Source organism: Bombus bifarius, unplaced genomic scaffold (assembly GCF_011952205.1).
Source record: "Bombus bifarius isolate JDL3187 unplaced genomic scaffold, Bbif_JDL3187 scf7180000008199, whole genome shotgun sequence".
Lineage (NCBI taxonomy): Eukaryota > Metazoa > Arthropoda > Insecta > Hymenoptera > Apidae > Bombus > Bombus bifarius.
The window spans coordinates 1,069,501-1,093,637 of NW_022884505.1; the positions used below are offsets into that span (position 1 = coordinate 1,069,501).

General features: G+C 39.8%; 2 protein-coding genes across 6 annotated transcripts in view; one reads left to right on the forward strand and one right to left on the reverse strand.

Annotated features, from left to right (window-relative positions):
* The window catches only part of LOC117210230 (calcium-transporting ATPase sarcoplasmic/endoplasmic reticulum type), a 51,616-nt gene extending 36,086 nt beyond the window's left edge, over window positions 1-15,530 (forward strand). For 2 of the 4 annotated variants that reach the window (XM_033453036.1, XM_033453034.1), the window contains 10 exons: window positions 1,637-1,719; window positions 3,839-4,225; window positions 4,504-4,991; window positions 5,165-6,170; window positions 6,266-6,486; window positions 6,572-6,707; window positions 6,784-6,936; window positions 7,001-7,134; window positions 7,219-7,336; window positions 7,430-7,630. In XM_033453036.1, the coding sequence (XP_033308927.1) occupies window positions 1,637-1,719; window positions 3,839-4,225; window positions 4,504-4,991; window positions 5,165-6,170; window positions 6,266-6,486; window positions 6,572-6,707; window positions 6,784-6,936; window positions 7,001-7,134; window positions 7,219-7,336; window positions 7,430-7,630 (2,927 nt within the window). Of the gene's footprint in view, window positions 1-1,636; window positions 1,720-3,838; window positions 4,226-4,503; window positions 4,992-5,164; window positions 6,171-6,265; window positions 6,487-6,571; window positions 6,708-6,783; window positions 6,937-7,000; window positions 7,135-7,218; window positions 7,337-7,429; window positions 8,051-14,294 lie in introns of those variants that run through there. The other 2 variants (XM_033453038.1, XM_033453037.1) reach the window with 2 other exon arrangements.
* A 4,101-nt stretch (window positions 15,531-19,631) lies between these two features.
* On the reverse strand, window positions 19,632-24,124 carry LOC117210231 (actin-binding Rho-activating protein-like). Of its 2 annotated transcripts, none has more exons than XM_033453039.1 (4): window positions 23,911-24,124; window positions 21,102-21,232; window positions 20,746-20,995; window positions 19,632-20,017 (listed from the first exon to the last, which is right to left on the reverse strand). In XM_033453039.1, exons 1-4 carry the CDS (start codon window positions 23,926-23,928, stop codon window positions 19,910-19,912), a joined length of 507 nt encoding a protein of 168 aa, XP_033308930.1. In that variant the 5' UTR covers window positions 23,929-24,124; the 3' UTR covers window positions 19,632-19,909. The 2 variants fall into 2 exon arrangements, with proteins under 2 accessions (XP_033308930.1, XP_033308931.1); XM_033453040.1 differs by lacking the exon at window positions 23,911-24,124 and adding an exon at window positions 22,384-22,561.
* Window positions 24,125-24,137: the final 13 nt, after the last annotated feature.

The following is a 24,137-nucleotide window of genomic DNA, read 5'->3' on the forward strand; positions in this document are numbered from 1 at the left end:
TGATGCTTGCACAAGAGACGTCAAAAAGTACTCGGATGACATTATCGTCGTGGAATCGCGTTCGAAAGAGTCACCTTGATTGCCAACGCCATACGAACTTTTCAACTTTCAATCGCTTTCGTCCTATTTTTCTTTCTCTCGTACTGAAAAATGAATTACGTATTTCAAGCCTTTGAAGCTTTTTCCGTGTTATATCTGAAAATCGGATAGACAATGTCCGTGCTCTGGTTCGTTTATTTTAAACGTGTCAAGCTGTTTCGCGCTTTTGGAAGCACGTACTACTCTGCAAGCGTTTTCATTTAAGTAAATTCTACAAATTTACATATATAATTCGAAGAATGGTTTTATAGAATAATTTCGGCAATATCTTTTACCTTTCGAGTCTTCTCTGTATAATATCGAGAAATTAGATCTGAAACTATAATTTGTCGCGCAAGATACAACTCTACAAAATATTTTATAGTCAAAATTGTAACCATAGAAGATTACCGACCATGATAGAGACGTAAAGTGCATTACTCCGGCACGAAGCTATTTTATAAAAAAATTAAAAAAGGAAAGGGGGAAAATTCAAAAATTTTAACGAAATTGGAGTGCAAAAAGTGAACGTTAAAAGTGCTTCTGGCGGAGGAAGAGGATCGAAAAGCGCGGGAGACACGGATGACGAGGTAGAAACGCGTTCCTATAATTGCTCGGCAATCTGATTTTCACTTGTCTTTGCTCGTAGATTACAATTAATGAAATCGTCGATCGTACAGCACGTTGAAGCGACATGACGTCAATCGTATGCTGGCAAAAGGCACTTGCTATCAAGGACACCATAGTCTGCTCCCGATTACTCTCGGTTCTGCCATCTTTTTCCTCTCTCTCTCTCTCTCTTTCTCTCTCTCCCTCCCCCCTCTCTCTCTCCTTTTCTCCCTTTTTTCCACGTTTATCCATAGAAGATAGATCACGAAGCCAACAGATCGCGATAGGTTTTCCCTTGACGATCGCAGTTGTACCTGTTGTTTCAATACATTTTGCAATTGAACCTTTTTCCCTCAATGACACATATACGAAGATTTTGATTTCCTTTTTGGGAATGACAATCGACGTAGGATTTTATTGACAGTGGCATCGAAGTACTTAGCTTGGAAAGTTACCATTTCTTTTTTTCCCCAATGACGATATCTTTTTCCTTTTTTACGTTAAATCGAAATATTTAATACTATTGTTACCGCTGATTATTTGCTATCGTTCGATAAAACCTATGTTACTCTTGGTCGTACGTTATGTAGGAAAATTTGATGGATTTTTCTAAGATACCGCGATTCGATGATATCAACTCGGTGGTTGGAGTGTCTTCTTACGTACATCCATCGATTCTCCAAAATGATACTGATATCATTTCTCTAACGAATAAACCATTTTCCTTCTGCAAATTAAACTACAATCAGTTTCGTTCAAAAAGAGAAGAAATGTTAAAAAAAATATGCCAATTTGTTCCTTCCATCCAGAAGCTCCTTTTTTTATAATAACGAATCGAATCATAAACGTTGGATCTATTTACCGAGACGATCGTCCTGTGTGTGAAGATATTTTATCCGCAAGAATACGGAAGAACGATAAAAATTTAATATACTTTTGACAATTTCAGGAAAGTCCATATGGCAACTCGTGTTGGAGCAATTCGACGACCTTCTAGTTAAGATTCTTCTATTAGCCGCTATTATTTCTTTTGTACGTATACATTCTATCCACGAGTTATGACATTTTTGTTCCATATCTATCTATCCCATCGATAGTTCATCGACGCGCGATAAAAATTTTTCTTTCAAATCTCGCGGAAAAATAGCTGCTATCGGTTTTAATTTCGCAAAAATAGCGAAACGATAACATCGGTTACAGCGATTCTGACGTTCACATGGCTTGAGATTGTTTCAAGTACATCGATGACGATCATAGATAGCATTTCGATTGTGATAAAAGGGGTAAAAAATTTGTGAAAAATTATCGACACGCTCGAATCGTTAATCGCCGATCGAAATACGTCGAAACGTTTTGCTTTTTTCGAAGGTAAACGTTCGAATGCAAGCGGCCACCGTTTATTTTTAGACGTGACGCGAAACAACGGTAATTAATAAAATCTAAACGGTGCATAATAATGCTCGTCCGCGGGCCGCTTAGTGATTATTAGTTAGCAACGAAGTCGTACGTACTATGTTTACGAGCGGGTTCAAGGCTCACTCATTATAAATACATCTGGTTTCAAAGGTGAAAAAATAGCCTATCGATCTGTCGCCGAGCTACGCAGAGTATAGTTATCCTTACGCACGTGTAGAAGATTCGTAATAGATGTTGCGAACATATCGTCGAGTTTAAGACGTAGAAAGTTATCTGTTTAAACGCGGCAGATGCAAATCATTTGATTCTCTGGATCTTTCGAGTATTTTAGTTAAGCTGTTTTATAGTATAAAATAATAGTTGCACTAATTTTTCTTAGTTTTTTATTATCTCGATCAGTGTTTAAGTGTCATTAACAAAGGAATTGACTGATACACGCTGATCTGATTAAGATTTTGCGCAAGTGTTTCGTTAGACTTATTTAAGAATTTAGACGTAATTCGTTTGTACCTGTCTTTTTTTCTTTAATGTGTGTGGATATAAATCATAAACGCAACAAGATATCAAAAAATGGTTGAAATAGAAGTTATATCGTGTTATGTGTGCGAAAATTGTTTTGAAAAATTCATCGTTCTTCGGAAATTATATAAAAACGAGACTTCTTTTCAGAAAAATTTTCGCACAGTTTTATAGATCTCAAGACATGGTATAACTTTTTGATGTCTTTTGTCGTTCACGATTTATTAGCACACTTGCATAAAAGAATCGGCTCGGTTAAAAGGCTTGATATCTATTTTAAAATAAAAAACAGGCACGAACGAATTACGGTCAAATTTTTGTATGAACACTTGTACAAAATTTCATCCAAATCCGCGTGTATCAGTCACCAGGGTTCCCGTGTAAGTTTTATATTCTAAAAATCCTTTTCTGTTCTTTTAACTATTATTCCATATACAGGGTGGTACAAGCGGAAAGGGGGTGATTCTACGCGAAAAAAGAAGTCGAAAATATAGAATAAAAATTTTTCGTTTGAGGCTTTGTTCTCGAGAAAATCGACTTTGAACTTTCGCTCGGTACGCATGCACTTTATCACGTCTCGTTATAACGTACCGCACGCGTACCGAGCGAAAATTCAAAGTCGATTTTCTCGAAAACAAAGCCTCAAACGAAAAATGTTTATTCTATATTTTCGACTTCCTTTTTCGCGTAGAATCACCCCCTTTCCGCTTGTACCACCAGTTACCAACCACCCTGTATACGAGAGCGGAACTATCGGGCAACATTTGAGCTGCAAAAATAAAACATACGTACACGGTGATTTAAAATTTCTCAGTCAAAAATCTTTCGTTTGTTATTAATAAAAATATTGAACGCGCGATAAGAGATTATACAACGCACCGATCGTTGCTGCCGCTAAAAAGAATTTCAATGATCTCGTATAATAAAAACGTCTTGTATAAGCAAATTAGAGAAATGTCGCCGACCTATCGGTCCTTCGACCTGTCGTTCTTCGTTTCGGGACAGTACGACAATAAGTACGTTCTTGCTTCCTTTGTTATACATTTTCCCTACTGCCTTTTAGTGATAACAATACTGTTCAGAAGCATTTTACATTTACACAGTCATATATGTATATCATATATTTCGTCTATATCTATAACTGAGGCAGGAAAAATCGCATGATAGAAACCTGCACGAATGTACATTTCTAACGAACGAATTCACGATTCTCCAGGTATTAGCTTTATTTGAGGAGCACGAGGATGCGTTCACGGCCTTCGTCGAGCCCTTCGTCATTTTGCTCATTCTTATTGCCAACGCCGTGGTCGGTGTGTGGCAAGAACGTAATGCCGAGTCTGCGATCGAAGCGTTGAAAGAGTACGAGCCTGAGATGGGCAAAGTCCTGCGAATGGACAAAGCCGGCGTGCAGAGGATTCGTGCCAAGGAGATCGTGCCCGGCGACATCGTAGAAGTGTCCGTCGGTGACAAGATCCCGGCCGATATCCGTCTAACCAAGATCTTCTCGACTACCCTCAGGATCGATCAGTCTATCCTGACCGGTGAATCTGTCTCGGTGATCAAACATACGGATCCTGTGCCTGACCCACGTGCCGTCAATCAGGTTCGTGTAGTTGATATAATATTCCTATGGTTTTGCGAACGATGAACATTAAGGCTAAAATTTTCTTTCGGGTATTTAGAGTAATATCTGGAATAATATCTGATAACGAATTTCAATAACGATATTGAGAAATTGACAGAACGCGAAGTCGGTCAGTTTGACATCTAAGGATCTGCTAACTGATCAGACCATTGACCAAAATTGATAAAACGTTCATAATCTTATTTCCATCTTACTTTTTCCTTCCGTAATAATTTTATTTTCCTTTCGTCACACAGGACAAGAAGAACATCTTGTTCTCTGGTACTAACGTAGCCGCGGGTAAGGCTCGCGGTGTCGTCATTGGAACTGGACTGAACACCGCCATTGGTAAGATCCGTACCGAGATGTCCGAGACCGAGGAGATCAAAACGCCTCTGCAACAGAAACTGGACGAGTTTGGCGAACAATTATCGAAGGTTATCTCCGTGATCTGCGTGGCTGTCTGGGCTATCAACATTGGCCACTTTAACGATCCCGCTCATGGTGGATCCTGGATCAAGGGAGCCATCTACTACTTCAAGATCGCCGTTGCCCTGGCCGTAGCCGCCATTCCCGAAGGTTTGCCAGCTGTAATTACCACTTGCTTGGCTTTGGGTACCCGTCGTATGGCGAAGAAGAACGCCATCGTGCGATCCTTGCCATCCGTCGAGACCTTAGGTTGTACCTCTGTCATCTGTTCGGACAAGACTGGTACCTTGACCACCAACCAGATGTCTGTTAGCCGGTAAGTTATGTCGATGGACTATTAGCACGATGTTCGTAATTTTTATGCTGATTTGGGAATTTTCAAATTTTCGTGGTACCAACGTGGCACTAGTCGAACGTTCATAATGATGATTTTGTGGCCAATAATTAATTCTTGTATATTTTTCTCTAAGAATTTACAAATTGTTACAGAATGTTCATCTTCGATAAGATCGAGGGCAACGACAGCAGCTTCCACGAATTCGAGATCACTGGTTCGACCTACGAACCAGTTGGTGAGATTTTCTTGAGAGGCAAGAAGATTCGTGGTCAGGACTACGAAACTCTTCACGAAGTCGGTACGATCTGTATCATGTGCAACGACTCCGCTATCGATTTCAACGAATTCAAACAAGCATTCGAGAAGGTCGGCGAGGCAACAGAGACTGCTCTTATCGTTCTTGCGGAGAAGATCAATCCGTACGGTGTCTCTAAGAGCGGACTGGATAGACGTAACACGGCCATCGCTGCTAGACAAGACATGGAGACGAAATGGAAGAAAGAATTCACTCTGGAGTTCTCTCGCGATCGTAAATCTATGTCTTCTTACTGTACACCCTTGAAACCAACTAAATTGGGTACTGGACCGAAATTGTTCGTTAAGGGCGCCCCAGAAGGTGTTTTGGACAGGTGCACGCACGCTCGTGTTGGATCTACCAAGGTTCCTCTTACATCTACTCTGAAAAATCGTATATTGGATCTGACTCGCCAATATGGTACTGGCCGAGACACTCTGCGTTGTCTTGCTCTTGCTACTGCTGATCACCCAATGAAACCCGACGATATGGATCTTGATGACTCCACGAAGTTCTACACGTACGAAAAGGACCTCACCTTCATCGGTGTCGTTGGTATGCTTGACCCACCTCGCAAGGAAGTATTTGACTCGATTGCCAGGTGTCGTGCCGCTGGTATTCGTGTTATTGTCATTACTGGCGACAACAAGGCTACTGCTGAAGCCATCTGTAGACGTATCGGTGTCTTCAGTGAAGATGAAGATACGACCGGAAAGTCATACTCTGGACGTGAATTCGATGATCTTCCTTCGTCGGAACAGAAGGCTGCCTGCGCCAGAGCTCGTCTGTTCTCTCGTGTAGAACCCGCTCACAAATCCAAGATCGTTGAGTTCTTACAAAGCATGAATGAAATTTCGGCTATGGTAGGTTATTTAATCGATGCTGTCTATATATCGTAAGAAATGTAAGTCGTGATTTTTATTTTTATTTTTTATTTTTTTTCCTTTCTCGATCATAGACTGGTGATGGTGTAAATGATGCGCCTGCTCTGAAAAAAGCCGAGATTGGTATTGCTATGGGATCTGGTACCGCTGTCGCGAAATCTGCCTCTGAGATGGTATTAGCTGACGATAACTTCTCTTCCATTGTCGCCGCTGTTGAGGAAGGTCGTGCCATCTATAATAACATGAAACAGTTCATTCGTTATCTGATTTCTTCCAATATTGGTGAAGTCGTAAGGTTTGTACGGATAAACCAATATGTGTGTCAAATATTGATTAAAGAAACGGTAAACAACTTACTTAATTCTTCTTGATAATTATAGTATATTCTTGACTGCCGCCCTTGGTCTTCCCGAAGCTCTGATCCCTGTACAACTTTTGTGGGTCAACTTGGTAACTGACGGTCTTCCAGCTACTGCTCTCGGTTTTAATCCACCTGATTTGGACATTATGAGCAAGGTAACGTTGTCAAGTAAATAAGTTGTATTTTATGAAAATGTAAAAGGAAATTATAATTATATTTATAATATTATAGCCTCCTCGTAAAGCCGACGAATCTCTCATCTCTGGTTGGTTGTTCTTCCGCTATATGGCTATTGGTGGATATGTAGGTGCTGCGACTGTTGGATCAGCCGCGTGGTGGTTCATGTACAGTCCGCATGGACCACAGATGAGCTATTATCAATTGGTAATTATCATATTAGTCGATGCTCTTGATACGTCATCGTAACGATAATTGCTGTGATTTCCAGACTCATCACTTGGCGTGCTTGGGTGGTGGCGATGAATTCAAAGGCGTTAATTGCAAGATCTTCACAGATCCTCATCCCATGACGATGGCTCTGTCTGTACTCGTAACCATTGAAATGTTGAATGCTATGAACAGGTGATACCATACAAACGAATCTCCTCTTGTAAACGTTTAAACTTATATTAATTTCTACTTTACTTTCTTTTTATTTCCTTTCAGTTTATCTGAGAATCAGTCTCTCGTCACTATGCCGCCCTGGTCTAACATGTGGCTCATTGCCTCTATGGCTCTTTCTTTCACACTCCACTTTGTCATCCTTTACATCGACGTCCTTTCGGTATATAAAGATGCAACAAAAAGAACTGCTGTTCATTTTCTCACTGTTCTTATATGGATGTAATGTAATAACATAAATTATTATTTGTTTTAGTCTGTATTCCAAGTTACTCCTCTAACGGGCGAGGAGTGGGTTACCGTTATGAAGTTCTCCATTCCAGTGGTACTTCTCGACGAAACTCTTAAGTTCATTGCCAGAAAGTTCGCAGATGGTGAGAATCCAATTGACTCAGTGCTTTGGATCGTTCTAATGTGGGCTGTGTTCTTTGGACTATTAAGTATTTGTCCCATATAGAACGTCCGTGAAAACAAACATTTAGTCTAACAGACAGTGTTTTTCCTATGGAAAACATTTTGCAACTGAGTTCTCGGACTTGCAATTGCATTTAAACAAAAACCGAAGTTCTTCCCCGTTGCCCGGGAAGCCTCGAAGATAAGTTATTAATTGAAGTGCGTTTAAGTGAGATTTTAACCAGTTTGACTGTTGTGCATGGTGTTAGTACAACCAATACAGATTTGCCACCAAGGCCCACCATGCCCGCATCACACCGTACCCTGAAGTCGCTCTACAATCATATTACGGGTTTCAGTGGCTTCGAGTGATAAAAAAGAGACCCCGCGCAATCAAAACTATTGTGATTGTTAAATTATTTTCTACGAGTGCCTTTTAAACATTAACTTTCCCTCCCCAACAAAAGAAAAGAAAGAAACGACACCCACCAATGTTTTTTCTAACCTTGATACATTAGTACACCCGTTTCCCTAACCCTGTTGTTAAAACGTATACACATTGCATGATATTTGAGCACAATGCACTTCTAAAACATTAATTTATTCATCGATAGTTTGTGGTAATACCTTCAATTCTGTGTAGCCTGTATATTACTGTTTTATACGTACTGCACATCTGACGATGTCTTAGCGTTTTGTAACTGAGAAGCAAGTTATTGCAAGTAAAGTCGAATATCAAAATTCTCTTTGAATTAGTTAAAACATCGACAGAATAGAGTCCTAGAGAGCATGTTGCACGATATTTTGCGGTAGTTCTATTTTTGGGCACTTAACTTTTCTAACGCACAGCAGCACACACATCATACAATTTTGTTCCTTTCATTTTTACTTGGAGAACATCCTTAGATGTTTTATATTTTTCATGCCGTATTTATTCCTAATTTTAATTTTCTTTCACTGTTTATCTTTCTATCTAACTCTAGCCGCTTTTGTTGTTGCTTGTTCTTAAAACACTTGTTGTTATTCGTTAATCCTTAGCACTTGGAGTGTCTCCTTCGATCAAGACGACAAAACTGGAACTGCCTAACCCGTTGCTGAAATATCAACGCAGAGATTGTGCATGAAGTTGAAAAATTAATGGATCTCACCTTTGAACCCGTCTATTAACTATGTCTTCCTTCCCTCGTAGACGAGTAATTGCATGCACAACCGTACTACCGATGGTAAATCCTAACCAAAACAAGAATATTCACCTCGTAGAACAATCACTATTAATGGTTTTCGAATCCTGCTGTGCTTTACCTATTTCCTCGATGATACTCAATTGTTACATCTGTTTAAGGCATTCTTTAATTACTCGATATTTAGCCTGGTACAAGTAAGAGTCAACTTCAACAGTGTACAGGTAAAAAACGAAATTTACGTATACTTTAAACTTTACCTTTGAATTACGTTAGCACGGCAGGATCATCCTAACATCTTTGCACTATCATTGCATCCACGCTGTTACCTTCACGTGTACTTTACTGGATGTGATTTGTGTCTAAACAATCGATGCCACGTAATAGATTTGTAATACCACTAATTCACCGGACACGGACTGCAAAGGCTCGTGCGTATAAGATACAAAAAAGAAATAATTCGACACTGATCTATGGTCTTTGACAGTCCGTGTCTCGTCATATTAATCTCCCTCGGGATGGTGGTCTGAACACGAGAACGCTCGATCAGGAAGTATATCTTTGTTCCTATTAACAACAATTGCCGACAGTTCAAGGCATTGGAATCTCTTCACTTGACTCTTTCATTGTGGAATTATAGGTAAATAGCGGACGATAGTTTTAGCGTATTTGAATAATATATCATTTCTACGAAAGTACACGTTATCAGGTGAATAAAATTGACTTTAATCAATAAGTCGACTAAAGTGGATCACCGCGATGAAAGAGTTGACACCATCACGAACGTTCACTGTCCGATAATCTATTTTTTCTCTCTTTTCTTTGTACAGAGACACGATACAGTTTTCACATATAAGAAATTGTAAAAATGAATGTTATGAATGTTATTTACCCTGGGCAGTATAAATGTGTTAGATCAGTTCTTGACACGTTACAAACGTTGCTCAGTCGAACGTCCAAGAGAACTGCATACATAGCTTTTCCTCTATAAATACTTTCATATCCTCATTATCATCATCGTCGTCGTCGTTTTCTTCTTTCTCTTCTTCTAGTTGTTCTTGTTGTTACAACCAACGTAGATAAGAATGCTCGAGCATCGAACGAGATTTCGAGTTCAGATTCGCCATCAGATACACCCCATGCTATATAATATACACGCGCCACATGCGAAAACGAAAAATCCGGTGTCGTCACGAGTATACGTGGGCCTTTTTAACGCATCTAACTGCTGTCTCTTAGTCATTTCTCTCATTCGGGGTTTTATAAATCGTACCACGTTAGGAAGATACGAGGAAAAAAATAGTGTCATTCGGCCGAGTCGAGTGCCGTGTTTTCATTTTATTCTTTTTTTTTTTTTTTTTTTTTTTTTTTGGCGAGCAAACTAAGGCGAAAGATATAAAAATCGGATAAGCCATTCCTCGACCACGTGCAAACGCAACAAGACTGACGATGTGGCCTCGAGGATCAGTTTGCGTACCTTTTGCGTTCAAAAAAAGACGAGACGATGAGAACGTTCTCTCTTTTTTTTCTCCGTTCTTTTTTTTCTTTGTGTGTCCACCGTTCGTTCGACGCGACGAGTGCATATAATTAATTTAATTCTGCGTGAGACAGCGCCATTCGCAGTGTAACGACTAGTGTAATATATAAATATACATATATGTATGTGTATATATATATTAATTACCGGTTAGGGCGCCATACTACTTTGGTATGGACATAATTAAACTTAATCAGACCCGTGAAGCAAGGATTCGTAAAGAAACATCGAAAAGACTTGTACAATCCGTTTGTCCACGTGCTTAAGGTGCAGCGCTAGAGCGTGCGCGCACTCTAAACCACGCTTTTATTTTATTTCATACTTTTCCCTCCTTTCTCGACTGTATTCAACTCACTAACTTGTATGTTTTATTCGAAATAACGGAATTTACTTTTTGTACAGCGAGATATGATGAAGTATCGGCACGATTTTCTCCGATAATCTCGTGCGAGACATAGTCGATAAACGAAAAATGAAAGTGTAACGTTATAAATGTTTAGCCTTTCCTCTTTTCTTCTTTCCCTCTCTTCGAATTTAATTGTCGTATCAGCACGGAGATATCAGCGAGGATCGTGGTGCCGATACGGTCAGAAAAAGCAAAAAGAAATATTAAAAAGATGATCGAAAGAAAACAAAAAGAAAAGTAGAACGGTCTGACAGCACTTCATCAAAGCTCAATAAACATTGACGAGAGAAATTCCGTGCTTTCTTTCGTTCACTCGACGTCTCGAACGTTTGTAAGTACTTGCATATTGTGTGGATTGTGTTCTCTTCATCTTTCACTTTTCCTTTTCTTTTGCTCTTCGTTCACTTCCTCCCTTTTAATTAACTCTCATTGACAAAAGATCCGTGACAAAGAAGCCGAGGAACAGTAGAGAGTGCCATCGATGAAAGAGAAGGCCAATGCAGCGTTGGGCAATTGATCGCACTATTGAATCGCGATCGGCGCGCGCCTTCGAGTATATATCTCCTTCGATCGACGATCGAACGAGAAATTATTTTGCAATTTGTCAGGCAAAAAAAGAAAAAAAAAAGATATATATATAAGTATATATATTTTGACTTATCTACCTTCGTAGTATAAATCTTCTCATTCAAACCTGAAGAAGATATAACTCGAAACGTATTGATTAACAATTGATTAATAATAATAAAGAAAAAGAAGAAATAAAAAGCAAGAGGGGGAGAGGTAAATAAATTATTGAAAGTTCCACGTTTCTTCGCAAGAAGCTTGCCCAACGCTTCAAGTAACCTAATCTAGTACGATATAGCTACGATGATGAAACCACGGTCGCATCGTTCGTGCAGGAAGTACCTATTTCTAATGATATAATGAGATAATAATAATATTAATATTAATAATAATAATGATTAATAACTTATAATAGAGAGTGCGACTACATTGAATGATTTTTTTTTGATGCATACTATCATCGCCACGGATGCACGTTGTGGCGAGCCACGGTGTGTGATGATCCTAATTAATTAGACCCGGGTATATTCATAGTTTAACGAGTAACCGGGACGAGGTTCGATCTTGTACACGGAAAGAAGAAGTTAATAGTAATATAAAGAATTATAAACGATCGCGAGTTACTCGCAGGATCGCTATGAAATAGAACAGTCTATATATATATATGTATATATATATATATATTATACGTGTATACCAATATTTCGATCGATGATTGTAAATTAACAAAAAGACAAGGTCGATCGATTTATGGGCGACAGATATTTTCATCTGTCGTTAGTAAAAATCGAAAGGTTTATTTATCAGTTTATTTTTATTTATTCGAGTACACATACACACAAACACACACATATATACACAGAGAAGTTCGAATCGAGACCGGAACAACAATTATAAGTGAAAGTATAAATATCGCATCGCGGCTATCATTAATCTCAATACGATGATTAACTGCGGTCCGATCTAGTGCGTTACTTGTTGTAATAAAAGATAAGAAAGAAAAAAGAAAGAAAGAAAGAAAAAAAAAAACAATGGTGTGTTACTAATGCGTGTTCGAAGTTTCATTGATCGGCCTACCACGAGTTAGAAATTACTTGATAAGAATACGGTATATAATTGAGAAGTGGCATTTGCCGCGTGTACGAACATCGAACACTTAATACAATGTGAACTGTAATAAGTGTTTGTCTCCATTCACGCCTGCGACTATTTGTACCTTCTTCTCTCTCATTCATTCACTTCTCCTGCCATTCCCGTGATCTGTTTGTATCTTATCCTTTACTGTACTACGACGTCCCGTGCCGTGGTTAATATTGTTAGCGATTTCTGGGTGTACATGGTACTTCTCCTTTTTTTTTTTTTTTTAAAACATATTTTCTTTCCTCTTTCTAGTACTTTTCTTTTTTTGTTTATTTATTAGGTTTGGAGATGAAGGAAATAAAGGTTTTTGATCACTCGAGGTGACTTTCTTAAACTTCGTTCCTATATCTTTTTTTTCACTCGGTTTCTCGTATTTTCTTCTTCTTTTTCAATTTCTAAATCGAAGTACCGGCAGAACGTTTGTTCGCGGAACGTTTAATGGACACTTGGAGACCTCTACCATTCTTAACTACCGCAGCCTGGATCAGAAATTGCTCCAGGATTCCGACTCGCTCCGTTATCGACCGGACGTGCGAGGAATGGTCGAAAGGATGTGAAATTCGCGGGAGTTCGCTCGTGGGACCGGAAGCGGACCAGTTCGGAATCGTCATCCGCGACTCGAAGCTCGAACAGTCACAACCATCTCGCGTTATATTATACATCATCATCACCGGCCATTCTGTGTTCCCCTCGGAATTGTTGTTTGAATTTTTTGCATGCTTCCTCAGAACAGAAAAAAAAACACAATTTGAAAATCAAAGACGAACAGAATACCAATTTATAACTGTCCTGTTGGCCTGAATGACTGAACAAAAAAAAAAAAAAAAAGCGCAATCTACTCCTAATCGAAGAAGTTGACCCCGACACACTTTTCTTTGCTAACTCCTGCCTGCTGATGTGTGAAAACTATTCAGTCACAGAGTAAAAACGTAATGTCCGAGGAGAGATCGCTGCTCCACGCGTGGATCCACCAGGTAACAGTTTTTATTATTTCCATTGTTTCTTCTACTAGTTTATGTATCTTATTATTCCCCGCACCCCTTGAGAAAACGCCACGATACATGACGCGACGTATACGACAATATCAGTTGAAAACGACAGTTGAAGAAAAGGAAATAACGTGAAACGATTCGAGCGATTATCCTCGCTTGAGAATGAAAGCGAACTTACGATTTGCTGGCTGTACGTTTCACCATTTCCTTTTTCTTCGTTGATTCCTGTAGCCATCTATCTTTTACGGTAAATGATTTTTCGTTTAACGCACTGCGCGTGGATTATGAACTCGAAGGAATATCTTCTACTTGGAATTCAAGCGATTCGTGTATTATTCGAGAAGCTTAGCTGCCTGCTAGCTGTTTCTTTCGGCAAGTTTAAATTCGACCGTAGGTTTTCAGTTAGTTACGATCTTTAGCTTCGGTGAATTATAAGCGCAAGGTTCGTGTTGCTCGACTTCGTCATTAAACGGGAGAAAGAAAATACTGTCGGTAAGAAAAAATGAATAAAATAGATGAAACGATGCTTAGAAAATCCTTCGTAGCGCGCCAACAAATTGTTCCACGGTTGTTAGAAAATCCCACGCAATGCGTTGATAGAAAAAGCTTCCACGTAAAACTCGAACGTATATATTCCGATTGGACGATGTACGAGCAATCTCGGTTAAAATTGTTCGAATCGAACTGAATGACGCACAGACCAGAACCGCGTACGCAAGAGAGAAACAGAAGTAAAAAAGAAAAAAAAAGAAAAGGGACGGATAGGGGACAAAAAGTAACATGGACGTTACGGGCCCGGCTGTTAGGATATGCGGTAACCGGGGAACAATGTTCTGACGCGCGTGATTGTTCCCCGTTCACGGTTTCTTGATAATTAATCGAGACTACGTGTGATATGCTTGCAGTGGCACCGCCTGTGACGCCGCCGAAATAAAGCTCGGGAACCGCGATAGGACGAAAATCGCCAGCAGTCCGGACACAGAGAAAAAGATCGTCAGAATGGCACTTAAACAACACCCACCCAAGCAACAACAACCCGCAAGCTGACCGATGGGATCGAGCCGAAAACAGAGATCTTATGAAATACCATCGACACGTTATACACCGACACACGCATATGTACACACATACATACACCAACCACACACACAATGCTATACAGTCGTATACATATAGAGAAAGAGGGGACAAAACGGAAACTACGAAACGACGGGGCGCGTTCTTCGCTTTCGTTGAACGAAACGATTCTGTATCATTGGTAGAACGAGTATGGCGAGTTTCGAGGAAATTTCATAGCAAGCGTAGACGAGGTGCGAGTGCCTGGGTTTGGGTGTTAATTTCGTTGGCTGTTCTCTCGGTGCGTTGACACGTTTACCATCGGTGGTTTTCTGTGTTGCTCGCCTTCCCCCGTTTTCAATGAAAAAGACGCTAATTAAATATGTAATAAAGGAAAAGACAAGATGTATATCGTTGAACGTGTCGATATTTCAACAGTTTAGCAGTCCGATAAGAAGTTTACAAATTGTATATTAATAAAATATGTTTGAAATATGTCTTCTATCTATAGACAAAAAAAAACTGATCGAACACTTCGCTATACTCGTTCCACCGATTATGCTCAATATAGTGACCGCGCCCTAATAGAGGGGTGTTTAGAGACAGACAGACAGAGAGGGAGAAAGAAAGAGAGAGAGAGAGAGAGAAAGAGAGGAGAAGGAAAAATTCACATTCGAAGAGACAAAGGGGGTACTCGTCATTCACGGCGGTGCGAAAAATGATCGAGGAAGTTCGAGGCAAAGAAAGAACGAAAACAAAGAAAAGAAGAGATACGATCGATCACAGCTTCAGGCTCGGGCTTCGAGAATCCAGAAAAAGGACTCGAGTTCTCGAGGCAGTTGCAGGCAAAGAGATACAAACGAACGTCCAATCGGAACAGCTTGCCAAGTTTGTCACGGTTGATCCGCACGACAGATCGAAGGATCGACGAGCAAGTTGAAAAGCCTTCGCGACGCGGTGTAGGAAAGAATCGAACTAATCGATGTGTGCCTGTGTTATTATGTTGCAGCAAACGAAGCGGTTGTCGACAAGTGGGCCTAGGCTTGTCTCGTCGTGCTCCGTCGGCAACAGAATTCCTCTGCCAAGCACGAACCAAAAAACAATCCATACACGCGTGTACACACACACATATACCAAAAAAAAAATCAATATTAATAACGATAATATAACACTGTAACGAAAAACTAGGTGAAAAGGAGACACGGAATAGAAGCAGGCACGGCCGAAAGCGAAGACACGAAATAGTGGAACCGGTGGAAGCGGAGAGGAACCAGACTGGAGCCGTGCGAGAAATTCCAAAATTCCAACACTTTCAGGGAAAGTCGAAAGAAATTCCAGAGGAATTGGCGCGAACGTTACGACGATGTGATAATCACGAGTGAGAACGAAAGATAAATGAAAGATCGAATGATGTTTGGGTAGAGACACGACCTGCTGTAACGTTAGAGCGGCTGGACTGCGTCGGTAATGCAGGGAGGAGCTGAGATAGATCGCTCTCTATTATCATTTTACACCTACTCCGATTTCCTGGCTGACTACCGTGTCACGCACTGCCGCTGCTTTTCCGTTTCATCGTCTACTGGTCCTGGCAGGGATTTTGTTCGCGTGTTTCCTATTCTTTGTACAGGGAATGTATATGTACATAATATATCGTGTCGTATCGTGTCGTCGGTGAAGCCGAAACGCCGCGAAGAGTAAATGAAGAGATTGAAAATCGTGGTTTCTGATGAAGAGTAGATAAAAAAAAATGAATGGAAAGGGGGAAAAAAATCTTTTTATGTTTTATCTAGAGCAATACGCTGATTTAAATCTTTCGACCGACAGTATGGTTGTTTCTTTTTTTTTTTTAGAGTCGCGTAACGATCGAATGGTATAACCATCGACTTTTCGTTATCATTAATTCTATAACTTCTTTAACGTCGGTAGAATTTATTGTAGTGTTAGCTGGTAGAGTTTTTTTATCTTTAAAGAAGCTATGTTTTCTTCGATTAATTAGCAAACTAACTGCAGAATTATTGATATCTTTCTTTTTTTAAACTGAGTAAGGAACTTATTACCGGATCCATTTATTTCACATTTCTAGCTCATTCTCTTTACGAACAACTTTCTTCTTTTCCTTTTCTTCTTCTTTCTCTCTTCTTCTGGCTTCTTTTTTTCTTCTATCCATTCCTTCTTCTTTCTCGATCCTTTTTCTCTCTGTCTCTCTTTCTCTGTCTCTCTTTCTCTGTCTCTCTTTCTCTCTCTCTCTCTCTCTCTCTTTCTCTCTCATAACTTCCACGCGTTTCTTTTCTCTAATCGTGTCTTCTTATCGCTATCCTTAAAGACACTCTATATTTTCTACTGAAAAGAGACACACCTGTGCATCATCCTGGAAAGACTTTTTCCCTTGAAATGTATTCAAGGTTCCTATCTGAAAAATACTCCAATAACCACGAAACGCTCCAACGGACACCGTCGAACGTCTAGCAGAACGCTTGAAACGCGATGAAACACGCGTTTCCGCGATGATGATCGTCACGATGATTCTAGTTCTCAGCCACCGAGGACGTCGTTGTCAACATCACCGAGTTCACAGTTCTTTCCGCTCCAATTGTCGTACCTCGAGGAACATGCTCGAGCGATTTTCCGCGAGAGACACAGCGATCGAGGTGAGGAAAACCGGGACGTCGATCGTCGAAAGTTACAGAAGGGACTTCGTCGTTGAAAATTCTGTCGAAGCTCGGCTCCAGGATGGAATTCGCAATGGCGTAGGAGGGTAACAAATAAAGACGAAGGCGACAACCGGTGGCGGAAACGCGGTGGAAAAGCAGTGAGAATCGACGATGCGTTACCTCCCTTTTGTCGTTGGATCGTGTGGTACACGTTTTTAGGACGAGTGAAAGTAATAAAAATGGTATATCCTGATCGGTGACGTAACTTTCAACGGAGGCTTCCGGCGTAACGGTCGTCGTTTCCATTAAAACGACGATGGATCGGTGCCACCCACTCGGAGGGTGTAACGATCGCGGAAGCCTCCTGACGCTCACGAAACTTACGCCACTAGAGAGAAGAATTTAAGAAGAATTGTTAATAATAACGATGTTAAAACATACACAAAACACACACAGAAAAAAAAAAGAAGGAAAAAAATCGATGAAGCTCGCGAGATATAATTATTGTACATAAAAAGAGTAATGAAAGGATACGTTGTCACGCGCGATATTTAGAGAGAAATTGATTATTATTATTATATATATATTATGATTAAGAGACATTAAATATATATATACATATATTTTTCTTCGTGAAGAAAGCGCACAGACAGTCGCTGACCCGAGCGACCTCTCGGACAATCGAACGGACGCCTCTCGAGCGAGAAGGATTCGAATCGACAGAAACGAAGAAAACCCGGATCCCCTGTGCTTTTTCTTTCTCAGCTTCGTTTCCTGATTTTCTTTTTCTTCTTTCGAGTTTATTTGGTTTAATATTAAGATGGAATTAACTGCCTGTGAATATTTCTGATTGTTAGGAGAGAAAAAAAAAACAAAGAAATTATCTTTCTTTTACCTGGATTCCTTTTTTCTCTTCATCTGCTTCCTGTTTCTTATCGTCGATATCGATGGAAGATGTTGCCACCCGACGAGTTACTCTCGCTTCCTTTTGTCCGTTTTCGTTCTGTTCTTGTTTCTTCTTGCTTGAGACCCTTGCTCGTAGCTAATATATCAGACGGTTCGATGAAACGATCAGTCGATTCCTACGAATCTTGGCGAGAACACGAACGTAACGAGGAATTCGATTCGGTTACTTTCGCTGTCTGTGCCAGGAACACAATGACTCGTGGCTTGTTGGCAAGATTTTTTACTCGACATCCTACAAAGAACTAACAATCCCGCTGGCTAAGCTACATTCTGATAAAAAAAGTTCGTTATCTTTAGAATTAGAAATACGGAACTTCGTTCTTACGAGTTTAAACGTCTGATTTTCGAATTAACGAGCAACAGGCATCGTGTATCGTTGGTCTAGAAATCGTCCAAATATTACACACTGTTAGCTGCTAATAAATTACGTAATAACGTGGCAATAATTAGATATCTTCGAAAATTCGCCTTTGACGCGTTAAACGCGCAATTAATTTCGCTTTGCCTTCCATTTAGCGCGTAAACGCGGAATACGCGCCCCAGTATACGAACAAAAGACGAAAGTTTACATACATAAAACGTTTAGCGCGTTAAGGCTAAGTAGCTGCGCATTTTTCCTCGATAGCGTAATTTTCAAACGCGTGTTCGAATTGGACGACCGCACCGATCCACAGCAAACCGATGACCCAACCAACCACTGAGTCATCCGTAAACGAGAACGTTGGAACGCGCAACGATGTCGTTTTCAGCAAACTGTGACACTTTTGATCTCAAGTTTTTCCATCGTCTAAGCTCGTTTCTAAGATGCTCTCCCGCGTTCTCTGCCTTTTGACATCTATTTTCCACGTATCGTCACTTCTCCCAATTTTTCAAACTATCTTCTAAACCACTGATTGAAGCTTTACGCAAAGTTTTAGGAAATTTTTAATAAGAAACGATAGTTATCTTGTCAAATTTAGTAAGTTTAGCATATTATCGCGGTAATTATGGAAAGACGAATATAACAAGAGAATTGACGATGGACTCTACTTCAAAGAAATAGAGCCAATCGCAATTTCTTCAAAGAAGAAAGGAAAAGACAACGGTGGTATGCCAGCGAAACGCACGTCGTTTTGGTCCATTGTTACACGAAAGGACGTTGCCTAATCGTTCTCGCTCGAGGTCGCAGTACACGTCGAGAAATTTCGTTGTATTCTTCTGAAAACGGCGGCAAGCCTTGCGTTATTTTTAATGTTGTACGTGAACAGCTCTGTACGAATAAAGGTTTGGAAGTAACGGAGCGAATGGTCTACGCTGATCCCGCTTCTTTTCAGCAAATGGCGAAGAAATTGGATTTGCCAGGACAATCGACAGTGTGTCGACCGACGCTACTCTTCGGTAATTTTCCCGGATTCTTAGAGTGCAATCTCTGTACGAATGTTTGCGTCCAAATATTGTGAAACTTCTTTATCTACGATTCTCAAGATTCGCCAGTTTATTTTCGAGATTTTGGTTTGGTCATGACAATTGTTTAGTATAATCGTTCGAGACGGTTAAGATTGACAGAGGGAGAGAGAAATACCGAGGAAATCTTTGCTAGAAAAGAATCTTTATTCCTAATAATTCTATGGAAATATCACATTGCACATATTTGTCCTTCATCGACCTACATCATCATCTCATTCTTCGACTTCAACCACTCGTTCGTCTCACGTACACTTCGAATAAAAATTACAAACTATACAATGGCCGTTCGCGTTGCTTCAACGGCTGTGTCGTAAATAAATACAGGATAACGTTGGGTAACACAGAGTTGCAGCAGGGACTCTTCACCATGGAATTTATTCGCCGAACGACGAAGACGATTGTTAGCTTATGGGCGTCTCCTGTGCAATTTCTTTTAGCCGCTGTTTGAACATTTCCCGGATTTCGTTGATGGGCTTCACCAGGTAGATGGGTACGTCGTCGTCTCGTCTCTGTAATAAGTCGATGGCGATCGATCAAGATGAAGAATCGAGCGCAATATGTTTCGAGTACAAAGTCTTAATCTTGATTTACGAGGCCACTTTATCGACTAAGCTTCGTCATTAATTTTAGTACAATTTGTTAATCCGTTCCCGAGTTTCGTCACGCGCGATTCTAAGCTTTCGTGAATCATTTGTTTGCGAAAGACATTCTGATTGCCCAACGCGAGGAACGTAGTTGCAAAACCATAAAGAATATTTTTTAAAAATAGAGAAATATACAGGGTGGTTGGTAACTGGTGGTACAAGCGGAAAGGGGGTGATTCTACGCGAAAAAAGAAGTCGAAAATATAGAATAACAATTTTTCGTTCGAGGCTTTGTTTTCGAGAAAATCGACTTTGAATTTTCGCTCGGTACGCGTGCGGTACGTTATAACGAGACGTGATAAAGTGCACGCGTACCGAGCGAAAATTCAAAGTCGATTTTCTCGAAAACAAAGCCTCGAACGAAAAATGTTTATTCCATATTTTCGACTTCTTTTTTCACGTAGAATCACCCCCTTTCCGCTTGTACCACCAGTTACCAACCACCCTGTATATTAAAAAAAAAAAGAAGCGGAGAAGTATTTTTAAAGAATAGAACAATTTGAAAGACGTCGAGTTGTGTCCACTGGTGATTTAAAGCGAATGTAGTTGCACTCTAATTCTCAAGGAGAATATAATTATTAATAACGTGATACCTGAAACAGTACTTCTCCTTCAAAGTCCACGAGCTTCTGTTTCCTGGCTCTCAACAGTAGTCCTACGCATTTGTCGCTGATGTGGGTGTAAATGTTGAATAGGTCGCCAAACGTGATTGCGATGATTTCTGGTCGATCGCGACACGGCGTGCCCTCTTGATGAATAATCTCGCAAAGTTCGAGCACCTCTTTGAGGATGTGCGCCGTGGCTTTGCGACCACGAATATCTGTCAGGGAGCCAGCTTCTGGTCTGAAGTTCAATCAAGTATTTCGTTAAACACTATACTTCTGAAGACTAATAACGATCAGTCGCTTAAGTGGAGGAAGAATTTTCTTCCAAAGTGACGCTAGCTCACCTGCCGTATTCTTCTTTCGAGAATTTCCTTTTTTCGATGTTCGAGCCGGATGTGAACGGATTTTTGCTCTGCTTGTCTTTGTGCTTGTTCGCGTATTGGTCGAACATCGCTACTTTGTCGCTGAACGATTCCTGAAAACAAGAAACAGCCATTGAATTCTTAACTTCTGACCAGTTTTACGTTATAAGGCGCACAAGTGTATTCTTTAATTGTTCTGCAAAATTAATTCCATTGAACATTGTACGTTTCGAGCATTTTTACGCGGAACTGTTGCAATTAAAAATATTTCGTCCTCGGATTTCCATCACCTCGCGAACGATCATCGTTGCATCAACGAGAAAAAATTAGATCGCAGCGAATGTCACGGAGAAGAGAAATGAAAGTTACTTTGACATATCGATAGGACATTGAACGAAATATTCGAAGCAAGAAAAGTACCTTTGCAATGAGAAAATTGTAGAACGCGCAACGTTCGAAGCGACCAGGAATATTCGCCAGAAGACTACAACATGGTCGAGCGAGAACTGACGCGCTGCTAGAAGCAACAGCGGGGCTTCTAATGCTCGAATAATCCAGCTGAGAAAGTATTCGCCTCGCGTAATCGTGAAAGCAGCTTGAAAATACATCGATCTAGCGCGTATTTACGACCATTCGGTGTAACAATCGAATTTCCAACATTTTTTTCTTCTTTAACGAAAGAAATCATCGAGATTAAGGCCACGTCGGAGATATTTTGTATCACTTTCACTTGGAAACGCTCTTTCGACAAGCAAACGAAAAATTATTCAAACAAATTTTTCAATCCAAAGATTCTTTCAATCTGAACCTGTCAATCGGATGATTTCTCACGCAAAAGTTGCAAATTATCGCGATTTGAGTTATTAGGTTGTCCCAAAAGTTGCTTTCGTTTTATAAACAATTAGTGGATGTACGCAAAACATTTTTCGTTTTATATTATTTTATTGAATTACGTTTGATCCATTTTATTCTATTACTGCAAAATGGATCATATATAAATCCATAAAATAATATAAAATAAAAAATAAAATAAAATAAAATAAAAAAGTTGTGCATCTATTATTTCACTTATGAAACGAAAGAAACTTTTTGGACAACCTAATACATTGCCTTAACTTCTTTCCGATGTAAATGTGGCATTCGATAATTAAAGCGAAGCATCGAAACAATTTTATCTCAAAACGCAGGAATAATCGATAAAAACCGATCGTCTTGTTCTACTAGTTTCGTTCGCGAACACTGTTAACAGGTGAGCATCACTTACTTCGTCGGAGTCACTCATCGTGCAAAATTCTAACGTTCGTGAGAAGTTTGCAGTTTCGAATAAATTTTGAAGTTCCTATCGCTGATGCACGGAGGAGACTGAGGATTCGAGGCAAGTGTTAGGAAGATGACAGTGCTACGGTACGCCTAATCAACGACGTTGGATGATGGCCAGTTTCGACCATTAAAGAGCGGTCCTGACCATATAAGACACCTGGCTGGCACTTCGACAAATTGTTGCCGATGTATACAATCAACGACCGAATTAATTTTCCGAATCGAAAGAAATGACCACAGCAGGGTCTTGCGTGGAACGAGGAGTCAGGATCTCGAATAAATATTAGGATTATTGTCTGACGCGTGGTTACGATTTCCTGTGGTTTATAATTTAGAAATATTAATTACGTTCATTCTATATATTCCACATAGTAATCGCGTATTTTATATTTTACTATAGGAGCTACTATTAGCAAAGATCCTTCGTTGCTACGAGATTTCGATCACCACTCTACAAGAATTTATTTTGTCGTAATTTGTACTAGGAGCTATTTATAACGTTACTATGAAAATAGAAAATTTGTAGAATTTTTAGAAAAAGATAGAGATTAACGGCGACGTTCGTTTTCAAGGAAACTTCCATTGTAATATGCACGAAATGATAACAAAATTTTACTGCATGAAAATCGCCATCGTACATCGATCGATCAAAAGACGAAAGAATAGAAGAAAATATATAGATACTTGCTAACCGTGTGCAAAGAGAAGCGTAAGAGAACTAAGGAAGGAACGTATATTCAAATGATCGAAAAATCTAAATGCACGGAAGGTAAACTCTGTGCAGGCGCGATGGCGTGCTCGGTTCAGTAGAATAGGCCCACCCTGATCAGACGCAAGTTCACTGTCAAGGCTGGCCAAAACTACTAGGTCGCTCCACGAGTAATGTAGTTTCTGCGACGCTCGAGTTTCAAATTATGAAAATCACCACGACAGGTATTTCACGCGCTAGGAATAGAAAATTTAATAGAAAAATAAAAAGCAATATGGATGATGAGAAAAGACGTTAGTGTCATATAATCCATTGCAGAATAGAGAAGAATTATTCGTTACTTATCAGAGCAGAATGGAATTAATTATTAGAAAGAAACTAAGAAATATTAATGCAATATAATCGGACGAAGATATAATTGGTTAATTAACAAAGAATAGCTATTTATTCTCATCTGACATATGGTAAGAAGGAAATATATTATGCCAAAGAATCTGCATTATCTATGGAGTGTAAACGAAGGAAACTATAACTGGTTAATTACCAACAGATAATTAGTTACCTTCAGATGCACCTGACACGAGTTACGCTTCTGCATCGTGCATAATCAACTAGACCAATTAAAAGTACAATCTCTCGAAGGATAGATACGTTTGAAAAATCCTGTATTACATATATACAAATATCTAAGAAGAGTCACAGTCTGTTTCATGCATAACCAACCGAACCAATTAAAAATACAATCTCTCGGAAGATACTCACTAGCATTACCGAAGACATCGTTTCGCCGTGAACTGTGAAATTCGATGAAACGAACTAGACGACGAAACGAAATAGAAAACTAGAAGAGGAATAAGGAACTGGACTATCCGTAATACTGTTTGGTGCTGATTCGTACGATTCGCGATGAAGATATTCTCGCGAGGTCTGCTAGTCTCTGGTCACTTGTGTGCGAATGCAGCGTCGCGACGCCTCGCGTCTTTTTATAA

Bases quoted from the DNA above. Each gene is read 5' to 3' on its own strand.
- LOC117210231 (XM_033453039.1), bottom strand. The intron at 20,996-21,101 runs GTGAGCTAGCGT...ATTGAACTTCAG, and splicing joins TCGAAAGAAGAATACGGCAG to ACCAGAAGCTGGCTCCCTGA. The intron at 20,018-20,745 runs GTATCACGTTAT...GACTTATTACAG, and splicing joins AAGGAGAAGTACTGTTTCAG to AGACGAGACGACGACGTACC.